At 40.7% G+C, this 23,914-nt stretch overlaps 1 protein-coding gene and 1 long non-coding RNA gene across 4 annotated transcripts in view; one reads left to right on the top strand and one right to left on the bottom strand.

Annotated features, from left to right (window-relative positions):
- The window catches only part of LOC128697941 (omega-amidase NIT2), a 115,418-nt gene extending 100,421 nt beyond the window's left edge, over positions 1 to 14,997 (bottom strand). Inside the window, exons 1-2 of one of the 3 annotated variants that reach the window (XM_053789930.2) lie at positions 14,894 to 14,997; positions 3,948 to 4,003 (exon numbers count right to left, since the gene is read on the bottom strand). In XM_053789930.2, coding sequence (XP_053645905.2) covers positions 3,948 to 3,957 — 10 coding nt within the window. In that variant the 5' untranslated portion in view covers positions 3,958 to 4,003; positions 14,894 to 14,997. Of the gene's footprint in view, positions 1 to 3,947; positions 4,004 to 14,718; positions 14,816 to 14,893 lie in introns of those variants that run through there. The other 2 variants (XM_053789945.2, XM_053789938.2) reach the window with 2 other exon arrangements.
- Positions 14,998 to 21,656: 6,659 nt separating this feature from the next.
- Positions 21,657 to 23,914, top strand: part of LOC138853461 (uncharacterized) — a 346,452-nt gene continuing 344,194 nt past the window's right edge. The window contains exon 1 of the long non-coding RNA XR_011392638.1: positions 21,657 to 21,780. This is a non-coding gene — a long non-coding RNA (uncharacterized lncRNA). The remainder of the gene's footprint in view (positions 21,781 to 23,914) is intronic.

Below are 23,914 nucleotides of genomic sequence, written 5' to 3'. Positions count from 1 at the left end.
TAAAGACTGGGAAGCGACGATATGCAAAATTCACCCTCAATGTCATCAAGCAGATGGCGAAAAAGTATGGTACCACACCTATACCTGTTACTCCACAGCTACCTGTCACCCCACAACCAGAGGGGTAAGTGCCCAACCGAATAATCCCTAACTGTCACTGCCTAATACCGCTACCATCTACTCCAAAGAAGAAGTATTCCCAGAAAAAGTGTGTTGTGTGTGCTTACACCAAACAGCGACCCCAAGTGCAAAAAGACACACGATACATGTGTCAGCAATGTGGGGTGGCATTCTATGAATCCATGCTTCATGGAGTACCATACTGTGGTGGACTTCTAGAAACATAAATGGGACTTGTAAATACCTTGTATATATATGTAAACAGTAGTATGTGATTGAACCAGGTATACAAATTCATTTATCAGTGTGAACATGTGTGTTTGTGACAGTATGATTACTAATTTAGTACCAAACAATTGTGTCTCAACAAGAATTGGTTATGAAATCAAAAGATCTGTAAGAAAACATTATCATCATAACATGAAAACAACAAAAAACAGAAAAAGAATTGGAAAAAAACGATTAATGTTTATTATTTCTGCAAGAGGCAGTGCTCCATGTTGCCGACACCTCATCATTTAGCACCAACTTCGCAGGCTTATATCTCGGTAAGTACTTACCCTAATTTTTTTTTATTCTATAACATTTATAAAAATGCACTCTTCAATTAAAAAAAAAAAAGATTTTTTTTTATTTTTCAAAATATTCAGAGTACTGCGCAGGTGAACGTAGAGCTACGTTTGGACAGTTTAAGGATTAAAGTGCAGGCACTGTACTTCCCACTTCCAGGTCTCAAGTCTGGCTAACCAGTTTCCCTGAATCCCTTCACACTCCAACATCTCATCAGGTCCCAAAAATGATTCATCTCCATTCACTCATATCTAACATGCTCACACATGCCTGCTGCATGTCCAGGCCCCTTACACACAAAACCTCTTTTACCCCCTCCCTCCATCCTTTCCTAGGACAACCCCTATCTCTCCTCCCCTCCACTACAGATATATACACCCTCCAAGTAATTCTATTTTGCTCCACCCTCTCTAAATGACCAAACCACCTCAATAACCCCTCTTGAGCCCTCTGAATAATACTTTTTGTAACTCCACACTTCCTCCTAACTTCCACAGTACAAATTCTTTGCACAATATTTGCACCACACATTACCCTTAGACACATCTCCATTGCCTCCAGCCTCCTCCTCGCTGTAGCATTCACAACCCATGCTTACATCCATATAAGAGTGTTGGTACCACCATACTCTTTTACATTCCCTTCTTTGCCTCCATAGATGATGTTTTTTGTCTCCACAAACACCTCAATGCACCACTCGCCTTTTTTCCTTCATCAATTCTATGATTAACCTCATCCTTCATAAACCCATCTGCTGACAAATCTACTCCCAAATATCTCAACACATTCACTTCAACTTACTCCCTCCCTTCAATGTGATATCCAATTTTTCTTTACCTAACACATCTGATATCCTCATCACCTTACACTTATCAATGTTCACCTTCAATTTCATTTTTTACACTCCCTTCCAAATTTATCCACTAACCTTCGCAACTTCTCTTTAGAATCTCCCAAAAGCACAGTATCATCAGCAAAAAGTAACTGTGACAACTCCCATTTTGTATTTGATTCCCTATAGTTTAATCCCACCCCTCTTTCCAACACCCTATATTTACTTCTCTTACATTTCCATCTATAAATATGGTTAGATTAGGTTAGCTAAGGTTTGTCAGGAAACAGGACAAGTGTCTCCTGACGCGGGTCTAAGTCAGATAATGACCCACCATTGGAGCTTTCGGTCATCTGACCAAGGCCTTCCACTGGTTTACCAGTCCACCCCTTTTAAAAATTTATACACCCTCCAAGTCATTCTACTTTGTTCCATTCTCTCTAAATGACCAAACTACCTCAACAACCCCCTCTTCAGCCTTCTGACTAATACTTTTTGTAACTCCACACCTCCTACTAATTTCTACACTACGAATTCTCTGCATAATATTTACACCACACATTACCCTTAGCCACGACACTTCCACTGCCTCCAGTTTTTCTCCTTGCTGCATTATTTACAACCCATGCTTCACACCAATATAAGTGTTGGTAACACTATACTTTCATACATTCCCTTCTTTGCCTCCATGGATAACATTTTCTGTCTCCACAGACGAGTGGTTCATTCATCTTCTTTCCTTCATCAATTCTATGGTTAACCTTATCCTTCATAAACCCATCTGTTGACAAGTCAACTCCCAACTTCTTCCATACTCCCTCCCTCCATTGTGATATCCAATTTTTCTTTATCTAAATCATTTGATACTCTCATCACCTTACTCTTTTCTATGTTCACTTTAAACTTTCTACCTTTACACACCCTCCCAAACTCATCCACTAACCTTAGAAACTTTTCTTTAGAATCTCCCAAAAGCACAGTATCATTAGCAAAAAGGAACTGTGTCAACTCTCATTTTGTATTTGATTCCCCATAATTCAATCCCACTCCTCACCCCACCACCCTAGCATTTACTTCTTTTACATCCCCATCTATAAATATGTTAAACAACCATGGTGACAACACACATCCCTGTCTAAGACCTACTTTTACTGGGAAGTAACCTCCCTCTCTCCTACACACCCTAACCTGAGCCTCACTATCCTTGGAAAAACTCTCTATAGCATTTAGTAACTTATTACCTATTTCATACATTTGCAACATCTCCCACAGTGCTCCCCTATCCACTTTCATATGCCTTTTCTAAATCCATAAATGCAATGAAAACTTCCCTACCTTTACCTAAATACTGTTCACATATACTATGCTTCAACGTAAATACTTGATATACACATCCCCTACCCATTCTAAAGCTTCCTTGTTCATCTGCAATCCTGCTTTCTGTTTTGCCTCTAATTCTTTCAATTATAACCCTACCATACACTTTACCTGGTATACTCAATAAACTTATTCCCCTATAATTTTTACAATCCCTTTTATCCCCCTTCCCTTTATACAAAAGAACTATACAAGCTATCTGCCAATCCCTAGGTACCATACCCTTTTTCATACGTTTAAGTATTAAACAAAAATACAAACCACGCCAACACTATATCCATCCCCCCCCCTTGCTTTTAACATTTCTGTCATGATCCCATCAGTTCCAGCTGTTTTACCCTCTTTCATTCTACGTAATGCCTCACGCACCTCCCCCACACTCATATCCTGCTCTTCTTCACTCCTAAAAGATGCTGTACCTCCCCGGCTAGTGCAGGAAATTACTCTCTTTTTTTTCTTCATCAACATTCAAAAGTTCCTCAAAATATTCCTACCATTTACACAATACCTCCAGCTCCCCATCTACTAGCTCCCCTATTCTGTTTTTGACAAATCCATTTGTTTCCTAGACTTTCTTAACCTGTTCATCACACTCCAAAATTTTTTCTTATTCTCAGCCAAATTTGTTGACAGTACCTCTCCCATTCTATCATTTGCTCTCCTTTTACACTCTCTCACCACTCTCTTCACCTTTCTTTTACTCTCCATATACTCTGCCCTTCTTATATCACATAAATAAAACAAACCAAAATGTATGGGCCCCTTTTGAGCTTGAGGATGAGGCCAAATTGCCATCCTGCCACTGCACCCCATCCCCCATAATCCCTCTGATTGATCTTGAGTTACATATGTATCCTCTATTGTTAGTGTTAACCAAAGCAACTCTGCAGTCATGTACTTTTTAAACGTAGAGCATTTCTGCCCGAAATGCTCATGCATGCTAGTTGCTTCGTTGTGCTTAACAATATTTTACTACATGTAAATAAGACAAGAAAATATGTACACTGCCTTCCTTTATGTTTTACAAAGTACAATCAAAAACACTTACTTGATGCCATCTTGATTATTTACAGTGGAATCAACAGACTGCAGTTAAAGTGTTGCCTGCAAAAGAGGTGATTAATTAGCACAAACTTGTATAATGCAAATTATTAGATCAGTTACTAGAAATATTAATATACAAAGGAAACAAAATTATTTATGTCTATAAATGGTATAATAAATACTACAAATGTTTCTCACAGTCTCTGGTAGATGACTGAAGTGCCTAAGAAATTCTGTGTAATGCCATCACTCCAGGAATAAGAATTTAAAACAAAGCATAAATCCCTTATTCTTCTGAAGCACAAGTTACATCATGTAATACAATTACTGCACTGTAATACTGTCAAACTATGGTGTCCATTTAAAAAAAAAAGCATAATGAACATGTACTATGAACATGAAAATTAAGAGCACACAAAATCAGACTTGCACTTGAACACTCTTCCTTAAATATACCGTAACAAAACTTAAGAAGGAACTTTTTAGATGATGAAAGATCAATCTTCTTTCAGAAGACTTTGTAACCGCTCTGAGAACATTAGTCAGTCAGGCGTCATTACCACAGGTCTTAGTGATCATTTCATCATTTACTGCACCAGGAAAATCACTAGGGATAGGATAGGCCTACACAGGACAATAAAAATGAGGTCAACTAGAAACTACAGTAAAGAAACACTGGTAAATAGGCTACACAATTGTGACTGGACAGAGATAACAAGTTGCACGGACGTAAATGATGCCTGGAAAAAATTCAAAACAATGTTCACTACCATCCTTGATAATATTGTACCAGTTAAAGAGGTTAGGATTAAACGAAGAACTGAACCCTGGATGAATACTGAGATATTAGATAATATGAAATTCAGAGACCAGCTGCTAAAAAGATTTAAAGCAAACAGACAGGATATTGCAGCACTAAATGAATTCCAAAGGGTGAAGAACAGAGTACAGAGACTTATAAAAGGAGCAAAGGCAAAGCACTATTGCTCAAAAATTGAAGAGTATAAGCATAACCCCAGAAAGCTCTGGCAACAACTAAAACAGTTGGGGTATAGCCATAAGCCAGTAGATAGGTCTAACATAGTACTCACTATCAATAATGAGGTATGCCACGAAACATCTAAGGTGGCAAATTGCTTTAATTCCTACTACACATCTGTTGCATCAACACTAGTAAGTAAACTACCAGCTGCATCAAATACCTTTAACACAGACTCTGATAAGTTTCAAACATACTATACCAATAAAGGGGTAACCCCCAACAGTTGTCAACTAGTAAGTGTATCTCATGACTTCATTCAAAAAGTACTAAGCAGGTTAAACCCAACTAAGAGCACTGGCCCTGATAACATCCCGTCTAAGTTCCTAAAAGATGGTGCTTCTGAACTGTCAATCCCTATTGCTCACATAATATTATATCTATCAATCACCACTAATACCGTACCGGAGGGGTTCAAGGAGGCCAGTTACTCCTATCTTCAAGAAAAATAGTAGGTCTGATGTAAGCAACTATAGGCCTGTTAGTATACTCAGTACAATATCTAAAATTCTGGAGAGGGTGGTGTATTCTCAAGTAGTTAAGTACCTTAATGACAACAGCATTCTCCATAGCTATCAATCGGGCTTTAGAAGATCCTACTCAACCGACACCTCCCTTATTAATCTGATGGATTACCTGAGAACTGGAATGTCAAAGGGGAACCTCATAGGTATGGTAACCTTAGACCTGCAAAAGGCCTTCGATACTGTCAACCACAATTTATTATGTAAGAAACTTCAAGCTATCGGTATAGGTTCTGTAGACTGGTTTAAGTCCTACCTTAGCAATAGGAGACAAATAGTCAAAATCAACAAAACGGAATCAGAACCCCTGCCGATAACATGTGGAGTTTCCCAAGGTAGTATTCTGGGTCCCTTATTATTCTTATGTTATGTCAATGATATGCCTATCAGTGTCAAGTGCAAACTCCTACTGTATGCAGATGACAGTGCTCTGTTAGTGACAGGTAAAGACCCACAAGATATTGCTAATGTTTTAACACTGGAACTGGAGTCCTGCAGCAAATGGTTAGTAGACAACAAACTATCATTACACCTAGGGAAAACTGAAGCCATTCTCTTTGGCACGAAACATAAACTGAGAAGGGTAAATAATTTTAATGTTCAGTGTATTGGGGAGCCCATCACTTTGGTTTCATCAGTAAAATATCTGGGAATACCCTTTGAGCCATGCATGTCAGGAGAATTGATAGGGAACAGTGTAGTAAAGAAAGCGAATGCCAGACTGAAGTTCCTGTATAGACAAGCACAGTGTCTACCTACTGAGGCTCGCAGGACCCTATGTCTAGCCCTTATACAATGCCATATGGATTACGCTTGCTCTTCATGGTACTCTGCCTTGACAAAAAAACTGAAAGATAGACTGCAAATCACCCAGAACAAAATCGTAAGATTCATCCTGGGGCTGGGACCAAGAGAACATGTAGGCCAGGATGAATTACAGCAGTTGGATATGTTGAATGTTGAAGACAGAGTAAAACAACTGAAGCTAAATCATGTTTATAAAATTGCTCACAAACAGTGTCCAGAAAATCTTGCTGTCAATTTTGTCAAGGTTGGGAACCAAAGCAATCATAGTACTAGGGAGAGAGAGCACAACTTTGTAGTACCCACAGTCATTGGCCAGGCGTCAAACATCTTTTATTGTACAGCAATAAAGGAATGGAACAGACTACCCGCACATGTCAAAGCCAGTCATAGCATGAACCAGTTCAAGAAGAGTGCCAAAAGGTGTCTGATGAATGTAGCTACAGAAAGGGAGGGGAATGATTTTCTATTTTTTAGCTAACATACGTGTAAATTTTACCTTATTCCTAGTAATGACCCTCGTATTGTAGATAGTCTTAATGACCCTCGTGTAGTAGATAGTCTTTTTAGTATGATAATAAGATGTTATCTTCATTGTAGAATAATAAGAAAATATTATAACCTTTATATTATAATAATAAGGTAAAGGGACCCCAATGGAAATAAGTCACTCTGTCTGACTTTTTTGGGTTATCCTAGGTTCCCTACACATATGCTGCTATGTATGATAATTCTATGTAACTGTATTTGTGTATACCTGAATAAACTTACTTACTTACTTAATCTCCTGTCCTTTCTGACGATTCAAGAAGAAATTCTTATTAATAATGCTGCTTCACACACCTATTTCCACTGTACTTCTTAGTTACACTTGCATTGCTATACAGTAAACCCTCAATAAAATGGACAATGGAAATGCAAGACAATATCCACTGGATCAACTGATTTAGAAACAATGGGCTAAATACATTCGTTACAGAAGTGTCCATTCCTGTTATGATTACTGCAAAATAATCTCATCTCTATCCACCATATACAGTATCACCATAATCAGTCACTCAACTCCACTCCATTAACAGTTAGTTGAATCAAGAGCTTACTACTATATTTATGTGAAGAGCTACAATGAATACTGGTGCAATGAATACTAGTGCAATGAATATTGGAAGCTTGATCCTTCATTCACTAAGCTCAAGACATACACACTATTCTTCCAGCCAGGTGAAAGCTGTCAGTGTTTATATCAAGAGCTCTGCTCCCTTTTCAATACAGTACCTCTACATACTGGTATTTCCTTTCAATGACTACTGCTCATATATTCTTTGAATCACTATTTCCATGGACCCAAATACTGTGCTAGCTTAACACTGCTCACTACCCAAACACAAGTCTGCTGCCTGGTGTCTACAGTATTTGACTTCAGATGATCTGACAGTGGGTGCACCACATTTCCTCCATCACCTCTCTCAATCAGTTCTGCCTGACATTGGTTCTATGGGCACCAACCAACAATTAAGACATGGGACAGGACACAAACCCTAGTGTGAAAGAATTAAGAGTAAGACAGACAGTAGGATAGCAGATGAACAAGAAGGCTTTAGGAAGGGTAGGGAGTGTGTAGACCAAGTGTTTACAGTGAAACATATAGGTGAACAGTGTTTAGATAAGGGTAAAGAAGTTTTTGTCGTATTTATAGATTTGGAAAAGGCATATGACAGGGTGGATAGGGAGGCAATGTGGCAGATGCTGCAAATGTATGGAATAGGAGGTAGGTTATTGAAAGCAGTGAAGAGTTTTTACGAGGACAGTGAGATTCAGGTTATCGTATGTAGGAGAGAGGGAGATTATTTCCCAGTAAAAGTAGACCACAGACAAGGAAGTGTGATGTCACCATGGTTGTTCACTATATTTATAGATGGGGTTGTAAGAGAAGTGAATGCTTGGGTGTTGGCAAGAGGTGTGGGGTTAAACAAAGAATCTAACACAAAGTGGACGTTGTCACAGTTGCTCTTTGCTGATGACACTGTTTTTGGGAGATTCTGAAGAGAAGTTGCAAAGGTTGGTGGATGAGTTTGGCAGGGTATGTAAAAGAAGAAAATTAAAAGTGAATATAGGAAAGAGTAAGGTGATGGGGTTACCAAAAAGTTAGGTAATGAAAGATTGGATATCAGATTGGAGGAAGAGAGTATGGGGATGAATGTATTCAGATATTTAAGAGTGGATGTGTCAGCAGATGGGTCTATGAAGGATGAGGTGAATCACAGAATTGACAATGGGAAAAAGGCGAGTGGTTCACTGAGGAGTCTGTGAAGACAAAGAACTTTATCCATGGAAGCAAAGAAGGGAATGTATGAGAGTATAGTTATACCAATGCTCTTATGTGGGTGTGAAGCATGGGTGGTAAATGTTGCAACAAGGAGAAGGCTGGAGGCAGTGGAGATGTCGTAACTGAGGGCAATGTGTGGTGTGAATATAATGCAGAGAATTCGTAGCTTGGAAATTAGGAGGTGAGGGATTACCAAAACTATTATCTAGAGGGCTGAGAAGGGGTTGCTGAGGTGGTTCAAATATGTAGAGAGGAAGAAACAAAATAGAATGACTTTGAGAGTGTATAAATCTGTAGTGGAGGGAAGGTGGGGTAGAGGTCGGCCTAGGAAAGGTTGAAGGGAGGGGGTAAAGGAGGTTTTGTGTGCGAGGGGCTTGGACTTCCACCAAGCATGCATTAGCATGTTAGATAGGAGTGAATGGAGACAAATGGTTTTTAGGACTTGACGTGCTGTTGGAGTGAGAGTAGGGTAATATTTATGAAGAGATTCAGGGAAACTGGCAGGCCGGACTCGAGTCCTGGAGATGAGAAGTACAGTGCCTGCACTCTGAAGGAGGGGTGTTAATGTTGCAGTTTTATGACTGTAGTGTAAGCGCACCTCTGGCAAGACAATGATGGAGTGAATGATGGTGAAAGTTTTTCTTCTTCGGGCCACCCTACCTTGGTGGGAAACAGCCGATGTGTTAATAATAAATAATAATTTGGTTCTGGGAAAGAAAGATTGTCCGATAGATAATCTTGACAATAAATAGCTTGGAGTAAGTGGTCACAAATCACTTAGTATTAATATCTTAGGGAATTACCTAAATAACGATAACAAAGTTAAAGCCCATAATTTTTATACTGCAGATTATATGGGGCTAAGGAATTACTTGAGAAGTGTAGACTGGGGTGACCTAACTAGGGACTATCATGAGGGAGACCAGATAGGTGGTGGTGATGGTTGCCAATACGACATTTTCTAAAACACTGCACAAGCTGGCCAAGCTGCATATATTCCTAAAAGAGAATTAAGATCAAACATAAATGACCCTAAATGATTAAGATTAAGATTCTTTATATTAGTATCATATAATGTTTTTACAGAGGTGAATGACATTTAGGTGTGCATGCAGAAAACCCCTTAACATGCAGAGCATTTTAGGCAAACTTAAAAGCATCTTAAGATTAATAAGGCAATGACTAATTGAGTGTTTTTATATACAGTCTCTTGAGCAGTTGAAAAAATAAATTTAAGAGTTACAATGAATACAAGAGAACTGAATAAGAAATAGGCTCAAGCATCTCTTGGGCAAAAAGAAATTTATTTACATGCGAATCATAAGATATGAGAGGTCACCTTACTGAACAATATATGTATTCAATTTAAGAGAGAGGTTAAAAAAAGAATAAATCAAAAAGAGAATATGAAATTGAGGTTGCAAGGGAATCAAAGACCAATCCTATGAGTTTCTTTCAGTACTGTACTGTATACAGGAATAAGATTAAGGAAAAGATAGATCCACTTAAATGTAACTTATGTCAGCTTACTGTTAGTAACAAAGAAATGTGTACTATTTTCAACACTTATTTCCTTCTTGTTTTTACACAAGAGGATACAAATTAAGCCCCAGAAATCAATAATTAAACTGATAAGGACAAAAATAAATTATACAATATCAAAGTCACTAGTGGCATGGTCCTCAAACAATTACGAAGACAGATCGAAGCCAAACAAGTCACCAGGTCTGATGAACTGTTTTCAAGGGTTCTGAAGGAATGTGGGGAGAAACTTGGCAAACCTTTCGCTAGTCTCTTCAATATATCACTACCAACAGGTACTATATTGGATAAATGGAAATTGGCAAATGTGATTCCCATTTACAAAGCAGAAGATAGGCCTTTAGCTTCAAATAATACACCAATCAGCCTTTCCTCAATTGTGGGGAAAGTTGATGGAATCAATAATTATTGATGCAATTCAAAGCCACCTTGAAAGAAATAATTTAATCAACTAATCTCGGTACAATTTTACAAAACAGCATTTTTGCCTTATGAATTTACTAACATTCATCATCAAGGTATTCAAGGCAGCAGACCAAGATAAAGAACATGATATTGTGTACATGGACTTCAGTAAAGCTTTTGATAAAGTTCCATACAAGAGACTGATTAAGAAAGTAGTAGTACATGGAATAGAAGAAATTATTTCCTGGCCTGGGGCACAGTTGACAGATAGGCAACATAGCATGCATCAATGGGGAGAAATCTTAAGGGGAACCTGTTACAAGTGGTGTGCAACAGGGGTCGATGTTGGAACCCTTGTTGTTTCAGTCTACACAAACATGATGAGGGAATAAATAGCAATATAAGCAAGTTTGCCGACGACACTAAAACAGGTCATCAAAAATATTTTAATGTGGACACTTGAAGGCTACAGAATGACCTGGATAGGTTGATGTTATGGTTCGAGAAGTGGCACATGCAGTTCAATACAAATAAGTGTAAGGTTCTAATGTTAGGAAAAGGAAATAACTATGGTACTTTCAAGCTAAACAATGTAGTGAATGCAAAATAATGTCTAGTTTTGGGTGGTAAACTTTAAAGCCAAAACAACAGTGTAAGTGTTCACAATAAATTTAATATAAATCTTAGCTTCATATCATCATGTATAATTAAGTTTATTTAGGTACAGGTACATACACAAAAGTACAATTATCATACACAGTTTAACATGTGTAAATTACCTTGGATAACCCAAAAAAGTCAAAGTGTCTTATTTCCATAGGAGTCCTAAGGTTATACTTCAACCTTATACGTATATCTTTGGTTAGACCTCACTTAGAGTATGCTGCTCAGCTATGGTTTCCTTATTATATGATGGATATAAATGTACTCAAAAATATACAGAGAAGGATGACAAAGTTGATTCCACGTATGGCTGTATTAGCAACCTTTCCTACGAAAATAGGGTGAAGGCAATGAGCTTTCACTCTCTGAAAAGACGTAAAATTTGGAAAGATACAACTGAAGTGTACAAGTGGAAAACAGGAATACATAAAGGGGATACACATCTATAGTGTTGAAATATCTAACCAAGACAGGACTTGGAGCAATGGATTCAAGGTGGAGAAATTTAGATTTAGAGAGGATATTTCTCCAAAGTACATCATACAACTGACACAGCTAGGACTAGTTTGACATCACTGGCATACTTTATAGAAAGCCCCTGGTCATGCAGAGGATTTCAGCCTTAAAATTAACTAATAACTACTGGACAATTAAGTCGGTTTACAAGAATGCCAAAGATTGCAATCTCTGACATTTACTCAAAACACTTTTATTAATGACTGACATTTTTGGATTTTCTGTAAAACACTAATATTTGTAGTGATAATTACTGTACATACATTTCAATACACCTACAAATATTATTCTATATATCAGTATTACTGCAGAGGGCATACAATAGAATGCAAGGTTTGGGTCTAACCAAATTCAATCAAAAAAGTAACACAATCCAACTGAACCCAACCTAACCTAAATTAACCTAACCAAACCAAACCTAAATATAGCCTTACCTAACAGATAAATATTCTATGGGGGTACTCTCATTATTGATGCAGGAATTACTATGGGATGGTGAAAATGCTTGTTTCGTTCAGTTTGCAAATTGTTATAAAACGTAAATTCACACAAATTACACAATGCAAACATTTGTAATACACCTGAATGCTAACATTGATTGGGTCGGCACACACTGAACTGCATACAATCTTCCTCTTGCAAAAAGTACTCATGTGGCTAACATCTTCTATTATAAGAATTTGAGCAATAAATAATTATAGCCTGGTTTTAGCTATCTTGCTTGTATAATAAACAAGGACATGGTTGAGTTAATATATCCTTACCTCACCTATGGTATTTGTGCCTGGGAATCAACCACCTTAAACCTTTAATAACCCAACAAAAAGTTGCTGTGCAATGATTACCAGCTCCTGTGCCAGACAGCACACCCAACAACTTTTCAAAAGCCTGAACCTACTAAATATACGAGACATATTCATTATTGTGCCAACTACATATACAGAACATTGAACTCCAACATAAAAATTCCGCTTGAACTTCTTAATAGTTAGTTTAATAAGTTTATTATGCACCTCATACCCATCCTGTGGGTGGTAGTCAAAAGATTACAGAGGTACACAATGGGGTCCAGGGACTGGGCCCCAAAGTTATGATAGCAGAGCAAGTTACAAAGGTAATGAACTCCAGGTAGATCTGGTCACAATCATGACAAGTTACAAAAGTATTTACAGATTACAGAGGTACATAATGGGTCCAGGGACTGGGCCCCCAAAGTTTTGATAACTGAACAAGGTACAAAGGTAATGAACTTACAAGTTACAAAGGTAATGCATCATGTAAGTAGGTAAATTTATTTACTTGTGTTTATACATGGCTACAATCATAAAGAAATTATAGAGTACCCAGTCACTAATACAAGGGACGAAGCGGTCTTCGACATCCCTCTGTCAGTCTCACACTATAATAATAATAATAATAATATCTTTATTTACTACAAGTACATGTACAAGGTATACAGTCCTAGCTGACAACAATGACATACTACTATATAGAAAGTCCCTTGTTATGCTCCGCATTTCGGTACATTTCGGGCAAATTAGGTCAGTGTCCCAGGATGCGACCCACACCAGTCGACTAACACCCAGGTACCCATTTTACTGATGGGGAACATAGACAACAGGTGGAAAGAAACACGTACAATGTTTCTACTCTGGCTGGGAATCGAACCCAGGCTCGAACCCAGGCCCTCATCGTGTGAAGCGAGAGCGTTAGCCACCAGGCCACCAGAGCAATGCACCAGATACAATGCACATAAAGGGCTCGAAGATCTGGAATTCACTACCTGAACCGGTTAAGGATCTCCTGACTACATTCAAATTTTGGGCTATGCTTAAAAATCCTCATCTCTCAAAACTAACCAAACCAACCAAAACAACTTGTAATCAGTTTAAAGCAACTCTCCCAAATATTATATTATACATGACCTCTAGTCTATTAAAACATCTGCCAATCCATAAAATATTACTGTTTGAACTATTAATTGTAATACTATTTTTATTATGTGCAAGTTCAAGATTATTATTCTTAAGTTTATTCAGGTATACATAGCAGCATGTGTTGAGAACCTAGGATAACCCAACCTCCACCTTGACTACCTCGCATTAGTAAGATAAAATAAAGATTTATTAAAAGGTTTAACCACTTATTTTGTCTAGACATGCCCCGGCATGACAGTGGCTTTCTCTGTACTTAACAAATCAAAATTGTAATTACACATTGTAACCTTTGTAAAGAAATAAAATCTCTATTATTTAAGCAACTAAACTCAATTCTGACCACCAATTAAAAAAAATTGGTGGTATTGTTGCAGAGTAAGCTATTTTAAAATGTATGATGGCTGGGGGTGATAGAAGATGGGGTATATCTCTTGAATGGCATTGCAACCATGAGAGAATAAAATTTTGTTCGGATTTTTAACCCCGAAGGGGTTACTACTATATTCTATTATAGTCCTAAGGAAATGTTAAACCTGTAGGAAATGGGTGGGGTAGGGGTAAGTTTATTCAGGTAAGGTGCAGTTACATAAATTATCATACACAGTAGCATGTGTAATTACGTAGGGTAACCTAAAAAAAAAGCCAGTGACTTATTCCCATTAGCATAGGTTTTGTCCAAGAAAAGGGTAAATTTACTATTCCTGGGATCAGGTGCCCTTCACTAACATCAAGGCTCTCACTGTTCCCATTCTTGTAGGGAAGATAAAATGGAGATCCAGAAGTACAAGTACAATGTAGTAGTCACACTTGCGTAACTGTTGCTATCTTAAACTCTCACCTGCATTCATTTCAAGATATTCTTATAATCATGGGAAAGAGCTAAGTTACCATTTAATGAGAAGTTAATTAATTAGTTACACAGAATGTGCCAGAAGTAGGCTATCCTGCTGACATCACATACTAAAAAAACATTAATGTTTCGATATGGTGCACGAGCAACAGAAATAGATATTACACACAGCAGCAACTGCAGCACCCGGCTCTTCACACTTCTTCACTAACATTACCTCCTTCAGGAGGTGACACGCCTTAAATACTATCTGTGACAACACTGCAACGCAGTGACAGGTAGTCACACACACACCATATACTACTTAACCTTCATAATGTGTGTGAAATGTAAGAGTATCAGACCTGAGTGTGGTGGTGTGTACCTTCCTCTCCCGGGATAACAATGTTTGGCCAGCAGCACACACCTCACCCACGTCTTCTATGTTCACTACACCAGAGAACGGGAAGATTATCCCAAGATTAATAACACCATCAATAACCCATGTGGGTTATTCAGCTCAAGACGTGCTGAAGGTTTGATCCTCCGTCTGCTTAGAGTGAGACAATAGAAATAAGTCACTGTCTGACTTTTTTGGTTTATCCTAGGTACTTTACACATATGCTATTATGTAAGTGGTGGGCTGGTAAGCCAGCGGAAGGCCTCAGTAAGATGACCAAAAGCTCCTGTTTCCTGACAACCATTACCTAACCTAACCCACCCAGGATATCCCAAAAAAGTCAGAGTGACTTCTGTGGAAAATTTTTTAATTTTCCGAAACTATAGTGCCTAATAGGTGTTTAATGTGTCTATATGGGTCAAAAATGTATTTGAAAATAAGAGTAGAACCAAGAGCTCCCTTTGCGCATGCGCGGATGTGCGGGGGGGAGTGGCGGGTTTGTTTTGAAGGTGGAGAGGAAGCGGAAAAGGCATGGTACCACGAAATTGGCATTCACGGCGGCCTAAGGATTAATATAGGCCTCATTTCGTAATAGGAAGTGTCGTGACTGTTCCTAGTGGAGAGTGAGGGAACGTGATTTACGGGACCACGATAATAGAGTGGTAAAAGGTGATTACGGGTAGGACGGGGTGACTGACGCGTCGTCCTGGACTGAGCCCCGGGAAAATTACCCTTGGTTTAATCATCACTCATCGGTCTCAGATCTTAATGGAGTGATCTCTAATGTGTATAATAATTTGAGTCATTAAATCGTCTTGTGAATTGTAATGTAATTAAGGATAATAACGCTAAGTTAAGAGAATATGTGAAGTGAAATAAGTCGTTTGCTCCGAGTGAACACGCTAGACCTCGTTGTTAACGAGACGAGGAAAGGGAAACTCCTTGAGTCACGACGTCTAAAGCAGGACAAACCAGCGGATACCTCGTCCTGCTGGAATGAGAATCGTGTCGGTGTAGCAGGACATCGAAAATGAGATGGTGAATCAAGAAATGAGGAATATCAATCACCCACAGTTAAGTAACCCTTCTAGTTATAGCAACCTTAGACTGGCCAGTGGTGGTATGTTATAATTAGATAGGTTATGAGTGATCCAGCTACATCAAGTGACCACCAGAGAACATCTGGTAAGTAGTGGGATTATGTACAAATGTTTTCCTTGACGGATGTATCCATGTGTGTCCTACCCCCCCCCCCCCCTTCATTCAGTTAAACTAATATAATCTATACAGTCCACAATTAATTAGTAGCACCGTACTTGTGGGTGCTACCCAATCCATACTGGTCTCGGATAGATATGGATAAGATTGTGAGGTCGAGGGGACCACTTGGTGCGACCAGGGGTGGTTAAGTTTTCTCACATGTCTACACGGGGTGACTACGGTAAACAATATGATTGTCTCCCAATGAGATTACTGGTATGTATATAATGTTGAGGTACATACAGGTAAGCACCCTAGAAAATTTTCCATATCTGCCCGTTGGTCCTTCGAGAACCGGGTGCAATCAGTGAAAAAATTAATTGAATTAATTACTTAATAATTAAGTGACTGATTGAAGGAAGTGGGTGTAGGGTGCACAAGTTTAATCGATCGTGTGATGGATGACAATTAGCCCAATTAATTGCTAGCACATGTGTGGCTAGGATATACAAGAGTAAAGTGCAAGAATTACTCTTATAAGGCGCCTACTTAAGTTGTATAATCAGTGATTAATAATTCTCTAACCATGACTGGATCTAATGGAGTTAATGTGGCTGACAAGTCCGTGAATTTTAGAGTAATGAAAGCATCATTACAGGCTATTAAAAGCCATGTGACGAAGGCATTTGATTTAGTGAATCAAAGAACCGTGAACCCTAATGAATTAAAGTTATATTTAGATGCTTTAGAGAGTAGATTTGATTGGTACAAATTGTGGTTTAAAGACTGTGAAAGAGATCTGCTAGAGAATTGTACAGATGGAATGGAAATGAATGTTTTAATTAATCAACATTACGAATTGGAAGAAAAACTGTCTTGTAAAAGTAAGGCTTTGAATAAATTAAAGGGTGTAAGCCAGGCAGTTGATCAACCTATTAATGCAAAGGGTGTGTTTGCCAAAACCTCCATAGTACGGTCTGGAGGAAATCAGACTAGGTCGGCAGGAATTAATTGTTCAATTGCAGACCAGTCAGCCAAACAGTTCTAAGGATATAACACATAATGACTCTGAAGTATCTGTCAAGTCTCAAAAGGGAAAAATAATCCCAGTGGTAATAATCATAGTTAAGAGTTAAATAGGCACATATCAAGTCAGGAATCAGTAATAGTGGTTCCTCACATCAAGGTAAGAGGAATAAGTACTTCAGTAAGTGTAACCCAGTTAATAAGAGGTCAGGCAAGGAAAAGAGAGACTGCCTCTTCTGCCAGGGTACTCATTTCACTAAAAATTGTAATGCCTGTAATTCATGGGATATTAAAGTGGAAAGAATGAAAGAACTTGACAGATTTATCAGATGTCTAGACAATCATAATGTAAAGGATTGTCATACCAAATTGAACAGTTGCTATCAATGCAACAAGGGAAAGCACCATACAGTTATGTGCAGGGTTGTATGTGATTCTTATAATAATGGTGACAATAATGATAATGTTAATAACCCTGACACTACAGTGACTGATGTAAAGGTTGCAGCTAATGGCAATAATGATGGCCTAGCTGAGGTAGCCTTGCCGGTGTTGGATGTAAAAATTCAGGATAAAGGGCATAAATCCAAAACCATACGGCGTCACTCTCCTCAACACTGGTACGGGCCATGTAATATATGGCAGACTACCGCCTAGTAATAATGACTAGAGGAAGTAGTGAATACGGTCACGGTGTCTTACTCATGAAAGGTCAACCCAGTACAAGTATTCTTCTATCGAGAATGATGTTGAACCAGTCTAATTTGTGGGAGCTGGACAGCATAGGGATTAATGTAAATGAGGAAAGTCCAAATGATTCCTTTACTCAGGAACAATACCTGAAGGATGTTAAATGTGAATCTGGACATTACTGGGTGCGACTTCCGTGGAAGCTTGACCGTCCAGAATTACCTACTAATTATAGGATGGCGTATGGACAGTTAAAGGACCCAGCTCTGCGAACTGAGCAAGACACCAAAATTGTTGACTGCTTATAATGATATAATTAATAAGCAGTTAAATAATAAATTGTTCTTACTTCAGGCGACGATAAATGCACACCTTAAGTGCACAGGCGGTCCACTGAGCGAAGTAATTGGGTAAATAATCTTATGTGGACAATTTCCGGGTGTGACGTCAACTGAAGAGGAACTAATGAGGATATGTGAAGGGGTTAATGAAATAATGAAGAAATGTGCTGGGACTGACTTGGGATACTGAGAGACTTGTTATTGTTAAAGTCTCAAAATTCCAGTATGCCCAATAAATTAATCCAGGGAGCATAGGCTTATGCCCCTGAGAGAATGGAACACTAATTAGTCCATTTTGAGGGATCAATAAATATAGATGGCCATGGAGTTGGTGCCTGTATGCAGTAATGTGCTGGGGCTGACTTGGGATACTGAGAGACTTGTTATTGGTAAAGTCTCAAAATTCCAGTATGCCCAACAACTTAATCCAGGGAGCATAGGCTTATGCCCCTGAGAGAATGGAACACCAATTAGTCCATTTTGAGGGTTCAATAAATATGGATGGCCATGGAGTTGGTGCCTATATGCAGTAATGTGCTGGGGCTGACTTGGGATACTGAGAGACTTGTTATTGGTAAAGTCTCAAAATTCCAGTATGCCCGATAACTTAATCCAGGGAGCATAGGCTTATGCCCCTGAGAGAATGGAACACCAATTAGTCCATTTTGAGAGTTCAATAAATATGGGTGGCCAGTGAAGATGGAAAAAATTGTACTCCACATTATGTAAGTCGTCTAGCAACGACCTCCGCCCGGCCGCAGTGTGGAAAATTTTTTAATTTTCCGAAACTATAGTGCCTAATAGGTGTTTAATGTGTCTATATGGGTCAAAAATGTATTTGAAAATAAGAGTAGAACCAAGAGCTCCCTTTGCGCATGCGCGGATGTGCGGGGGGGAGTGGCGGGTTTGTTTTGAAGGTGGAGAGGAAGCGGAAAAGGCATGGTACCACGAAATTGGCATTCACGCGGCCTAAGGATTAATATAGGCCTCATTTCGTAATAGGAAGTGTCGTGACTGTTCCTAGTGGAGAGTGAGGGAACGTGATTTACGGGACCACGATAATAGAGTGGTAAAAGGTGATTACGGGTAGGACGGGGTGACTGACGCGTCGTCCTGGACTGAGCCCCGGGAAAATTACCCTTGGTTTAATCATCACTCATCGGTCTCAGATCTTAATGGAGTGATCTCTAATGTGTATAATAATTTGAGTCATTAAATCGTCTTGTGAATTGTAATGTAATTAAGGATAATAACGCTAAGTTAAGAGAATATGTGAAGTGAAATAAGTCGTTTGCTCCGAGTGAACACGCTAGACCTCGTTGTTAACGAGACGAGGAAAGGGAAACTCCTTGAGTCACGACGTCTAAAGCAGGACAAACCAGCGGATACCTCGTCCTGCTGGAATGAGAATCGTGTCGGTGTAGCAGGACATCGAAAATGAGATGGTGAATCAAGAAATGAGGAATATCAATCACCCACAGTTAAGTAACCCTTCTAGTTATAGCAACCTTAGACTGGCCAGTGGTGGTATGTTATAATTAGATAGGTTATGAGTGATCCAGCTACATCAAGTGACCACCAGAGAACATCTGGTAAGTAGTGGGATTATGTACAAATGTTTTCCTTGACGGATGTATCCATGTGTGTCCTTCCCCCCCCCCCCCCTTCATTCAGTTAAACTAATATAATCTATACAGTCCACAATTAATTAGTAGCACCGTACTTGTGGGTGCTACCCAATCCATACTGGTCTCGGATAGATATGGATAAGATTGTGAGGTCGAGGGGACCACTTGGTGCGACCAGGGGTGGTTAAGTTTTCTCACATGTCTACACGGGGTGACTACGGTAAACAATATGATTGTCTCCCAATGAGATTACTGGTATGTATATAATGTTGAGGTACATACAGGTAAGCACCCTAGAAAATTTTCCATAACTTCCATTGGGATACAGGTACAGGTACACTTAAGTACAATCATCATGTCTAGTAACATGCGTAAATTACATAGAGTAACCCCAACAAAGTCAAAGTAACTTATTTCCATTGGGGTCCTTGTCAAAACACCTCATTGTTTATGATATCTAAAATCTTGATGTAGTATCCATATTTTACATCGACTTAAAGAGATTGCAACCCAGCTATGACCATTTTTTTTTTATCATTTCAGTGGTAACAAGAATTTAATATTTTGAGATTGCATTCCTTAATGTATTATGTCCAACAACTATACGAAGTAATTGTAAAATACGAAATGACTAATATTCCTTTCCAATGATGTAACAACGCTCTGTGACAAAGACCATTGTGACTTCTGTAATCCTGTTTTTTTTGCGCTACCACTCACAGGATGAGCATGGAGTGCGTTAACGCACTGGCCTGTGATTTTTAGGACTCACTTGCCATGGGTTCAAGTCCCACCCGTTCCTTGAGTTGTAAATTTAAAGTTTAACATCTGTATTATGTACCCCATACCCATCCCGTGGGTGGTAGTCAAGAGATTTGATAGCTGAACAAGTTACAGTGGTAATGATTTTTGTGTATTGTGAAGAAATTATAATATATGAAATGACTGTAATAATTTTAAGGATATAACTATGCCCAATGGGGTCTGGCAAAAACCCACTGTGACCTCTGTAATCTTTTTTTTTGTCTGTGTGCTACCACTAGCAAGATGAGTAAGCCAAGCACTGTGATTATTTCTACTCGGGTTCTTTTGTATGCTCTCCCAGGATGCAACCCACGATAGCAGACTAACCTTTAAGTATCTACTAACATCAGAGGCAGATGTTAGGAAACTTGCCCATATAGCCCAACTCACACAGGGTTCGATCTGGGTATAAGTAAGTAAGTTTATTCAGGTATACACAAATACAGTTACATAGCATTATCATACATAGCAGCATATGTGTAGAGAACCTAGGATAACTCAAAAAAGTCAGTGACCCTAAAATACGCTAAACTCAAAGTTGGTCAATTATTCAAGGATCAACTCTCCATTTCCAGTATCAAATGCAACATTATTATTAGTGAACACAGCATTATTTTGCCCCTATCTGATGAAAAAATCTATAAGACAAGTCTGGGTGCTTCTCGCACTTCAAGTAACTTCTGACATGAAGCGACTTATCCTAATACGCACAAATGATATAGTAATCTGGTCAGCCGGTGGCTGTTATTCCTTCTTCACCTTGTTTCAATCACAATATTGTTTGAATTTTTTTATACACATGTCAGTAAGGTGATAATATCCATAAAACTAGATAAGTTTAGGTTGCATAGAGAAGCAGGCGTTATTGAAGGAAACGATGAAGAACGATGTCTTACTATTAAAGTTACCTATATATTAAGCTGTCTTTAAATGAGTATTTTTGCTGCTCGAAACCCAGAATTAGGGAAGATAATGCACAATGACAACAGCTGATTAACGTTTTCTATGGAATGGTCTGAGGAAAAAATGGGAAGTCATGGGGGAGGAAGAGTGGGGTGAGTAGCAGTCTGGAGTGAGCCACAGATGTCACATTGACCAGTGAGTGGGTAGACGTACGGATAAATCTCCTTCAGTTGAATGAAGTATCATGTAGCTGTCAAGAGGTAGTGTGTGTATATGCCTTTCGTTGTTTCGTGCATAGTTTTACGTTACTGATGGTGGGGTTTATATGGGGCGACACTAATTCCATGGTATGCCAGGCTCACTTGTGGTAAATGATTCGTAATCTATGTTCTTAGTGTTTAGTTTGGAGTTGTGGTTGATGAACAGTTGCTTACAATATTCTCGTAACTTTGTTTACTGGAATGACAAATTGTTGGGTGAAGCCCCTCAAGGAAGGTTCCTTGATGTTGGTGAGGGGCTCTTGATTTAGGGAATTGGATCTGTGCTCCAGTTCCCCGAATTAAGCCTGAATGCCTTCCACATCCCCCCCCCCAGGCGCTGTATAATCCTCCGGGTTTAGCGCTTCCCCCTTGATTATAATAATAATAATCTGTTGGGTGAAGGCTGACATATCTTTTTCACTTTAACTGATGAAGATAATGTATTTCCAGATTTAAATTTTAGAAATCGTAAATTGTCTGAGTGTGGGCGGGAGACTTTAATGCAATTGAAGGCGATACCATGAAAATACTGGCGAAGGTGCTGTTATTTAATTATTTCAGTTCCATTTAACAAGGCACTCGAAGAAAGTAAAGTTCTGGTATGTTTCATAGATGTGATAGTGAAAGCAAGATGTGTAGCGTGTGTTCTGCATAGCGAGGTTGCACACCACCTGCAACGTAGGTTTGCTTCCAGTCTTCCGGTTTACTGTAAATGTTGAGGTTTCACTAGTGCGTTGACTTGTTGACAGGTAAACCATATCACCGGTATACCACAAGGGTCAACCACTAATTACAGCCATAGTTTTTTTTTTTTTAATTAACAGAGCCAGGTGTGTGGGGAGTTTGGGCTGACCATGGGCGTCCCGGCCAGGTGTGTGGGGAGCGTGGGCTGACCATGGGCGTCCCGGCCAGGTGTGTGGGGAGCGTGGGCTGACCATGGGCGTCCCGGCCAGGTGTGTGGGGAGTTTGGGCTGACCATGGGCGTCCCGGCCAGGTGTGTGGGGAGCGTGGGCTGACCATGGGCGTCCCAGCCAGGTGTGTGGGGAGCGTGGGCTGACCATGGGCGTCCCGGCCAGGTGTGTGGGGAGCGTGGGCTGACCATGGGCGTCCCGGCCAAGTGTGTGGGGAGCGTGGGCTGACCATGGGCGCCCCGGCCAGGTGTGTGGGGAGCGTGGGCTGACCATGGGCGTCCCGGCCAGGTGTGTGGGGAGCGTGGGCTGACCATGGGCGTCCCGGCCAGGTGTGTGGGGAGCGTGGGCTGACCATGGGCGTCCCGGCCAGGTGTGTGGGGAGCGTGGGCTGACCATGGGCGTCCCGGCCAGGTGTGTGGGGAGCGTGGGCTGACCATGGGCGTCCCGGCCAGGTGTGTGGGGAGCGTGGGCTGACCATGGGCGTCCCGGCCAGGTGTGTGGGGAGCGTGGGCTGACCATGGGCGTCCCGGCCAGGTGTGTGGGGAGCGTGGGCTGACCATGGGCGTCCCGGCCAGGTGTGGGGCGCGTGTGCTGACCATGGGCGTCCCGGCCAGGTGTGTGGGGAGCGTGGGCTGACCATGGGCGTCCCGGCCAGGTGTGTGGGGAGCGTGGGCTGACCATGGGCGTCCCGGCCAGGTGTGTGGGGAGCGTGGGCTGACCATGGGCGTCCCGGCCAGGTGTGTGGGGAGCGTGGGCTGACCATGGGCATCCCGGCCAGGTGTGTGGGGAGCGTGGGCTGACCATGGGCGTCCCGGCCAGGTGTGTGGGGAGCGTGGGCTGACCATGGGCGTCCCGGCCAGGTGTGTGGGGAGCGTGGGCTGACCATGGGCGTCCCGGCCAGGTGTGTGGGGAGCGTGGGCTGACCATGGGCGCCCCGGCCAGGTGTGTGGGGAGCGTGGGCTGACCATGGGCGTCCCGGCCAGGTGTGTGGGGAGCGTGGGCTGACCATGGGCGTCCCGGCCAGGTGTGTGGGGAGCGTGGGCTGACCATGGGCGTCCCGGCCAGGTGTGTGGGGAGCGTGAGCTGACCATGGGCGTCCCGGCCAGGTGTGTGGGGAGCGTGGGCTGACCATGGGCGTCCCGGCTAGGTGTGTGGGGAGCGTGGGCTGACCATGGGCGCCCCGGCCAGGTGTGTGGGGAGCGTGGGCTGACCATGAGCGTCCC

The sequence above is a fragment of the Cherax quadricarinatus genome, chromosome 31 (genome assembly GCF_038502225.1).
Source record: "Cherax quadricarinatus isolate ZL_2023a chromosome 31, ASM3850222v1, whole genome shotgun sequence".
In the NCBI taxonomy this organism is placed as follows: Eukaryota; Metazoa; Arthropoda; class Malacostraca; order Decapoda; family Parastacidae; genus Cherax; species Cherax quadricarinatus.
Note: the sequence above shows the minus strand (reverse complement) of the source record. Positions and strands in the feature narration are given on the sequence as shown.